The 8,904-nt window shown below is 48.0% G+C and overlaps 1 protein-coding gene across 2 annotated transcripts in view; it reads left to right on the forward strand.

The window, feature by feature from the left end:
- The window catches only part of LOC142295922 (hemoglobin heart muscle subunit alpha-type-like), a 72,901-nt gene extending 66,513 nt beyond the window's left edge, over positions 1-6,388 (forward strand). For both annotated transcript variants that reach the window (XM_075339045.1, XM_075339044.1), the window contains exon 3: positions 6,161-6,388. In XM_075339045.1, the coding sequence (XP_075195160.1) occupies positions 6,161-6,274 (114 nt within the window). In that variant the 3' untranslated portion in view covers positions 6,275-6,388. The remainder of the gene's footprint in view (positions 1-6,160) is intronic.
- The last annotated feature ends 2,516 nt before the right edge of the window (positions 6,389-8,904 follow it).

Raw genomic sequence — 8,904 nt, forward strand, 5'->3', positions numbered from 1 at the left:
CTGAGTGCAGGACGTACCGGTGTTCACCTGAGTGCAGGACGTGCCGTGTGTTCCCCTGAGTGCAGGACGTACCGGTGTTCACCTGAGTGCAGGACGTGCCGTGTGTTCACCTGAGTGCAGGACGTACCGGTGTTCACCTGAGTGCAGGACGTGCCGTGTGTTCACCTGAGTGCAGAATGTGCCCTGTGTTCACCTGAGTGCAGGACGTGCCCTGTGTTCACCTGAGTGCAGGACGTGCCCTGTGTTCACCTGAGTGCAGGACGTACCGGTGTTCACCTGAGTGCAGGACGTGCCCTGTGTTCACCTGAGTGCAGGACGTGCCCTGTGTTCACCTGAGTGCAGGACGTACCGGTGTTCACCTGAGTGCAGGACGTGCCCTGTGTTCACCTGAGTGCAGGACGTGCCCCGTGTTCACCTGAGTGCAGGACGTGCCCCGTGTGCACCTGAGTGCAGGACGTGCCCCGTGTTCACCTGAGTGCAGGACGTGCCCTGTGTTCACCTGAGTGCAGGACGTGCCCTGTGTTCACCTGAGTGCAGGACGTGCCCTGTGTTCACCTGAGTGCAGGACGTGCCCTGTGTTCACCTGAGTGCAGGACGTGCCCTGTGTTCACCTGAGTGCAGGACGTGCCCCGTGTTCACCTGAGTGCAGGACGTGCCCCGTGTTCACCTGAGTGCAGGACGTGCCGTGTGTTCACCTGAGTGCAGAATGTGCCCTGTGTTCACCTGAGTGCAGGACGTGCCCTGTGTTCACCTGAGTGCAGGACGTGCCCTGTGTTCACCTGAGTGCAGGACGTGCCCTGTGTTCACCTGAGTGCAGGACGTGCCCTGTGTTCACCTGAGTGCAGGACGTGCCCTGTGTTCACCTGAGTGCAGGATGTGCCCTGTGTTCACCTGAGTGCAGGATGTGCCCTGTGTTCACCTGAGTGCAGGACGTGCCCTGTGTTCACCTGAGTGCAGGACGTGCCCTGTGTTCACCTGAGTGCAGGACGTGCCCCGTGTTCACCTGAGTGCAGGACGTGCCCCGTGTTCACCTGAGTGCAGGATGTGCCCTGTGTTCACCTGAGTGCAGGACGTGCCCTGTGTTCACCTGAGTGCAGGACGTGCCCTGTGTTCACCTGAGTGCAGGACGTGCCCTGTGTTCACCTGAGGATGCAGGATACATTGTGTGCTCACCTGAGTGCAGGTCTGACATATCCAGAAGGGCAGGACGCGCCATGTGATCAGGAATTATCTTTGGTTGTCACAACCCGATAAACTTACAGATTGCATTATTGCATTTCATAATATCAATAATGTATTACAAAATATATCTCCTTAAAGGGAGTCTTTTGTAATGTAATCTGAGAGCAGCATATTGTAGGGGCCGAGACCCTGATTCCAGTGATGTGTCACTTACTAGGCTACTTGTTGTAGATTTGATAAAATCACTGTTCATCTTCTGCAGATCTCTCAGTTCTCTGAATGCTGACCCCTGTATAACTCCGCCCATACCACTGATTGGCAGCATTGGGTGTACACAGTGCATAGGCAGAAAGTTGCTAATCAGTGGTGGAGGAGTTATACAGAGGCTAAAAATAAAAGTTTAAATGTCAGATCACCCTTTCCAACAACGCCCGGGTCTTGTAGTGTTATACAGAGCTCATGAATATGGAGAACTACATGGCAGCTGGTTTACTAGACCTCTAGTGATAATCTCCAGCTGATAAAACACTGATTTTATCAAAACTACAGGAAACAGCTCAGTAAGTGACACATCACTGGAATCAGGGTCTCTGCCCCTATAATATGCTGCTCTCAGATTAGGTGCCATAAAATTGTTGACAGATTATATTTATAGGGGGTGTACATTTTTACAACACATTATTTTATTGCTTCAGTGTACAAAAATAACGAAGCAACTTGATATATAATCTTTATCAAGAAAATCTGCTCCCGTTTTGTGTACACAGCCCCGATGCAGATCTCGGTGCCTTCATAGTTACAGAGGGAGGGAAGTAACAAACAGTAAATGTAACAATCTCCAGACCAAACAGCAAACATGGGGGAAAAAAGAGAAGACAAGATTGTCACATTGTATCTGTATTCTACATCCTGTGCTGTTCCAGCTGTTGCAAAGATTGCTCTGCCAGGGTTCTCCGATGACTGAAATCTATCAGGGCATGCTGGCAGTTGTAGTTCCGAAACAGCTGATGAGTGTTAGATTGGGGGCCATAATGACCTACAGAAATGTCCACTGTGATAAAGGGGAACCCCAAGGATTGAGGAATGTCGGAGCAAAAGGTTCTGATTCTGGAAATGAGTGGTGGTTGGAGATGGCCGGCGGCATCAATGTCTCCCATGTGAATGAATTCCCTTGTAAGGCTATGTGTCCACGAGAGAATGTAGCTGCGGATTTTTCTGCATCAAAATCCGCAGCTTTCCCGCAAAATCCGCACCTTTTCAAAGGTGCGGATTTGCCGCGGATTTACCGCGGAATTGCCGCGGATTTTGATGCGGATTTTTTTTTTTTTCCCAATTTTAAAGCCAAAATCCGGATGAAAATCCACAACAATAATTGACATGTTGCAGATTTTTCCGGATCAAAATCCGCACGAAATCCGCTGCGGAAAAATCCGCAGCGTGGGCACAGCATTTCCAAAATGCCATAGAAATGGCTGGGAAGTGCCGCTGCTGCAGATTTTCGGGAAATCCGCGGCTTTTCCGCGAGAAATCCGTGGCAAAATCCGCGCATTTTCCGCAGCGTGGACACATAGCCTAAAGAGTAACAGATGTCGCCTCCCCCCCATCCCCCCCCACCCCATAGATCAATAATATATGTGAGAAGAAGAAGCTCTGTAATAAATCTTATAAGAGACATCGGCTTCTTTCTCGGGACTGATCTTTCCTTCTCAAAACCCTCAATTCACCAATAAAATGTGTCTTCAGTGAATACAGATCATTAATGAGACAGGGAATGGCGGTTGGTGCTTATAAAGTTCTATGGAGAATTCTGTCGTTTTAGTGGACCTTTGCAGCAGACGTCTGTCGCCTCTACCTCCTCCTCCCTTCATAGAAGCTTAGAGGCACCAACTGTCATCTCCTGCCTCCCTGTCTTTAGTGAATATGCCTGAATAGAGATGAGCCAACTGCCATCTCCTGCCTCCCTGTCTTTAGTGAATATGCCTGAATAGAGATGAGCCAACTGCCATCTCCTGCCTCCCTGTCTTTAGTGAATATGCCTGAATAGAGATGAGCCAACTGCCATCTCCTGCCTCCCTGTCTTTAGTGAATATGCCTGAATAGAGATGAGCCAACTGCCATCTCCTGCCTCCCTGTCTTTAGTGAATATGCCTGAATAGAGATGAGCCAACTGTCATCTCCTGCCTCCTTGTCTTTAGTGAATATGCCTGAATAGAGATGAGCCAACTGCCATCTCCTGCCTCCCTGTCTTTAGTGAATATGCCTGAATAGAGATGAGCCAACTGTCATCTCCTGCCTCCTTGTCTTTAGTGAATATGCCTGAATAGAGATGAGCCAACTGTCATCTCCTGCCTCCTTGTCTTTAGTGAATATGCCTGAATAGAGATGAGCCAACTGTCATCTCCTGCCTCCCTGTCTTTAGTGAATATGCCTGAATAGAGATGAGCCAACTGCCATCTCCTGCCTCCCTGTCTTTAGTGAATATGCCTGAATAGAGATGAGCCAACTGTCATCTCCTGCCTCCTTGTCTTTAGTGAATATGCCTGAATAGAGATGAGCCAACTGCCATCTCCTGCCTCCCTGTCTTTAGTGAATATGCCTGAATAGAGATGAGCCAACTGCCATCTCCTGCCTCCCTGTCTTTAGTGAATATGCCTGAATAGAGATGAGCCAACTGCCATCTCCTGCCTCCCTGTCTTTAGTGAATATGCCTGAATAGAGATGAGCCAACTGCCATCTCCTGCCTCCCTGTCTTTAGTGAATATGCCTGAATAGAGATGAGCCAACTGTCATCTCCTGCCTCCCTGTCTTTAGTGAATATGCCTGAATAGAGATGAGCCAACTGCCATCTCCTGCCTCCCTGTCTTTAGTGAATATGCCTGAATAGAGATGAGCCAACTGCCATCTCCTGCCTCCCTGTCTTTAGTGAATATGCCTGAATAGAGATGAGCCAACTGCCATCTCCTGCCTCCCTGTCTTTAGTGAATATGCCTGAATAGAGATGAGCCAACTGCCATCTCCTGCCTCCCTGTCTTTAGTGAATATGCCTGAATAGAGATGAGCCAACTGTCATCTCCTGCCTCCCTGTCTTTAGTGAATATGCCTGAATAGAGATGTGCGGTTACTCCAGGAGGAGAAAGAAGACAATTTCCCTGATAAGATGTTGCAGAGTTTCTTATTTCCGTGTCCACTATTGATTTATAACATAAAAACAGCAGTTACTTATTAGACCCTGTGCACACTGTGCGTGTTTAATGCATTTTGTTGTGTTTTGAGTGCAAATCCTTATGCCAGCAAAATCAATAAGAATCCTGGAGAGTTGTGCACATGTTGAGGGGTTTTTTTCTTGCAGATTTGGTGCAGAAATAAGGCCTTGTGCGCACTCTGCGTTCTTTGCTGCATTTTCTGACGTGTTTCTCGGGTGCAGTTTTAGTCCCAAAGCTACATGCATTGCATTCCCCAGCAAAGTCTATGAGATTTCATTTTTTCTGTCCGCACGTTGCGGCTTTTATTGGGTGCGTCTTTGTGGTGACCATAAGGGCATGTGCGCACTAGAAAGTGACTTTTTCTTAAGGAAAAAATGGACCCTCTGAAGGAATCCCGCACCTGCGATAAAAAACGCACCAAAACCGCAACAAAATCCGCATGTGATTTTACCGCAGTTTGGTGCGTTTTTGCCGTGGATTTTCCGCAGGTTGGTTTCTGCGGATTTTTACCATTTATCTATGGCAAAAACCACAGCTACCTGCCGAAAAGAAGTGACATGCTCATTAATTCTGCGGGTAAATCCGCGGGTATAAAAAAACGCAGTGTGCGCATAGCATTTTTTAAAACCCATAGGATTTGCTGGGGAATGACTGCAGCAATGTTAGGCTATGCGCGCACGCTGTGGATTTGCAGCGGATTTGCTGCAGAAAATGTGTCTAACATTGCTGCAGTCATTCCCCAGCAAAACCTATGGGTATAAAAAAATGCTGTGCGCACACTGGTTTTTTTTATACCCGCGGATTTACCTGTGGATTTTCCGAATTACTGAGCATGTCACTTCTTTTCCGCAGGTACCTGCGGTTTTAGCCATAGATAATGGTAAAAATCCGCAGGGACCAACCTGTGGCAAATCCGCAGTAAATCTGCGGCAAATCCGGGTGCGGGATTCTTTCAGAGGATCCGTTTTTTCCTTAAGAAAAAGTCACTTTTTTGTGCGCACAAGACCTTAGACACATTTTCTTCAGCAAATCCGCGGTAAAATCTGCGGTAAATCTGCGGTAAATCCGCAGCGTGCGCATATAACCTAATGTCCATTCTTTCTCCGTTTTTGAGCTCTCCCAGTCAATAGATTTGACTTAAATATAACGCGCGTAAAAACCGCGGCAAGAAATGAATGCTGAGGGAGCGTTTGTTGGAACCAAAACCGTGCATCTTTGTGGTCACCAGAAACATGCCGCGTGCGCACAGAGCCTAAATCTACAGCGTGTCAATGTTTTTAGTGTTTTTGCACCCCAGAATGCATGAAAAACACATAGGAAAAAATGCACCAAAACGCAGCAAAAACAAAAGACAAAAAACATGCGTTTTTCCTGCCAAGAGATGCAGGAATTTCTGCAACCAAATAATACTCAGCGTGTGCAGACGGCAGCGTAATGCACGAAAATGAGGTCACATTGAGACTTCTAGGGGACCGCGACAAGAATCTAAAAAGAGATGGAACTAGTTATAGTTTTTTTTCAGGAGGGGGGCAATTAACTGCTGTGGTTGTGGTGCCATAGGTGGTCGCAATGTGACCTTATTGATCTGCATCATACTGGCTGCTTGTGGTACAGCTCCGCACATTTGGCACCGCGTGGTCTATCCCCTGTAGTGACCATTACTGTTCTCCAGCTCGGAGCCGGTCCTGACAGTGGTGCAGACCCCCCTGTAAAGGCGACCTCGGAGACACCCATACGCTCCCTATCTTCTAACCCCCCCATCTCCTTTCTTCCAGCTCCTCGGTGCCGCCATCCAGGAGGTGCTCGCTGCTCACTATCCCGGAGACTTCAACCAAGCCGCCTGGGAAAAGTTCCTTGACGAAGTTTCCGGAGTGATGGTCACCAGCTAATCCCTGAAGACTATGACATCTTCTGTACCAGCCCTAGATCCTCCATCCACAGAGTCGCCCGCCATGAACTTACCCCTACGTCCTCCTCATAGAGACTCCCGAGCCGTAATAATGAAGGGTTAATTATTAATGTAGTTTGTTTTTTCTTGAAAAATAAAAAATATATTGCAAAATGATCAGAGGAGGATCGATCTGTCCTTGGGAATATCGGGGGGTCCGGGATGACAAATGCGGCTACGTCCGAGGCCTCTGTTATGTGTATGGAGAGACCGATGGCAGGAGGCCTTTACAATGGTCGTCTCCAACCTGGGGTTCTGCAACTTTTGCAAAACTACAAAGCCCAGCATGCCCCGAGAGGTTGGGTTTTGCAAAAGTTGTAGCGGCTTCTTGAGAGCAATGCATCCTGGGAAAAATATGACATTTGACGATTCATGAAATGGGACTTTTTGAGAAAAAACGCAAGATCTTTACGCCAATCCACTCCACCGCCCCCACCCCGTCTCAGAGGGATTTTCTGCAGCCTTGAAATCTCTAATTTTTATGCAAATTTTGCATAATTTTAGCAGACAATTCAATTTTATGATAAAAAAGTGCAAAAAAAGGCAAAAATAAAGAGATATTTTGCATAAAATTCATGAACGTCATGCGTCATTTTGAAGAATTTGATACAAAACATAGAGGAACCCCCACAGGGTCTAAGAAACCAAAAATGATGAATCAGCTCACGATGTTCTCCAGCGTTCCAGCCCATCCCGGACGAAGCGGAGGGGCACGTGCTCATCCTCCTCTCCATTTATCAACTGCCATATGGAACCCCCCGGAGCCCAGGCCCAATCCAAGTGGATGCTGTGTATGTGCACCACTACTCCGCCCAGGATGGGGCTGCACACAGGTGTCCCAGAAAATTCTCCTTGTTTTTAGGAGAAACCTTTTCAGTTGCAGTTTTTTGCAGCCTACACTTGGGTGTGTGGGGGACAGGGGCGTACAGTCCATTCAGGCAGCCCACATAGCCAATATTAGACCTGTGAGTTATGGGATGCCTGTGATTCTCCAGGATGGGGCTGCACACAGGGGTCCAGAAAATTCTCCTTGTTTTTAGGAGAAACCTTTTCTTTTGCAGTTTTTTGCAGCCTACACTAGGGTGTGTGGGGGGACAGGGGCGTACAGTCCATTCAGGCAGCCCACATAGCCAACATTAGACCTGTGAGTCATGGGATGCCTGCGATTTTCCGGGATGGGGCTGTAAACAGGGGTCCCAGAAAATTCTCCCATCCTATGGATATAAGTATAACGTGTTTTTGGGAAACCCCTTTAATTTGCACACTTTTTTGCAGCCTCCACTAGGGGGTGTGGGGACAGGGGATACAGTCCATTCAGGCAGCCCACATAACCAATATTAGACCTGTGAGTTATGGGATGCCTGTGATTCTCCGGGATGGGGCTGTACACAGGGGTCCAGAAAATTCTCCCATCCTATGGATATAAGTATAACTTGTTTTTGGTAAACCCCTTTAATTTGCACACTTTTTTGGCAGCCTCCACTAGGGGGTGTGGGGACAGGGGCATACAGTCCATTCAGGCAGCCCACATAACCAATATTAGACCTGTGAGTTATGGGATGCCTGTGATTCTCCAGGATGGGGCTGTACACAGGGGTCCAGAAAATTCTCCCATCCTATGGATATAAGTATAACTTGTTTTTGGTAAACCCCTTTAATTTGCACACTTTTTTTGCAGCCTCCACTAGGGGGTGTGGGGACAGGGGCATACAGTCCATACAGGCAGCCCACGTGGCCACTATTGGACCTGTGAGTCACGGGATGTCTGTGATTCTCCAGGATGGGGCTGCACACACAGGTGTCAGAAAATCTCCCATCCTAGGGATATAAGTATAACTTGTTTTGGGGAAAACTCCTTTATTTGCACACTTTTTTCCAGCCTCCACTAGGTAGTTTGGGGGACAGGGGTATACAGCCTTGGGCCCGTAAGTCAGGGGACGCCTGTGCCTAAAAGACTCTGAGCACTGTAGGCGGGATGATGTCACTACATAGTACCTGTATAGTGGAGCCTCTGTACTCGCACTGCACAGACCGGCGCACTGGAGATGGCGAGTAGTGCTTCCCACACAGTATTTGGGGGGGGGCCTCAGATTGATGGGGGGCTGGTGGTAACCATTATACTGTGTGAGAAACTTTGGGGGACTGTGATGGCCCCCCTATTGAGTCGGGGGTTTGTGTAGGCCTCCATACTGAGTGAGGGTCCCCCATGCTGAGCAGTGTGCTGTGGGGATCTTCACTCTGTGTGTGGGGGGTTTGGAGGACCCTGAGGTCTCAGCAGTATTGGCTGATGATGGGCTTTGGTAGTGGAAACGCGTCTTTTCTGGGAAGTTTTTTGGAGGAGTTTTTATTGAGTTTTAGACAGTTTGGAGCGGATTCCATCAGGAACCAGCTCAAACAAGTGAGCACATTATTTTTTTTCCACCATGAAAAAAGAAAGCTACAAAAACCTCTTCATAAGGACAGCGAAGTGGACCTCAGAGAAACAAATACACAGAGTTTTCCTAGTTTTTTTGAAACATTTTTAAAGGAGGATTTTGGAGAGGTTCTCACGGAGATTTGCACCAGAAACTC

This window comes from Anomaloglossus baeobatrachus, chromosome 3, assembly GCF_048569485.1.
Source record: "Anomaloglossus baeobatrachus isolate aAnoBae1 chromosome 3, aAnoBae1.hap1, whole genome shotgun sequence".
Taxonomy (NCBI): Eukaryota; Metazoa; Chordata; class Amphibia; order Anura; family Aromobatidae; genus Anomaloglossus; species Anomaloglossus baeobatrachus.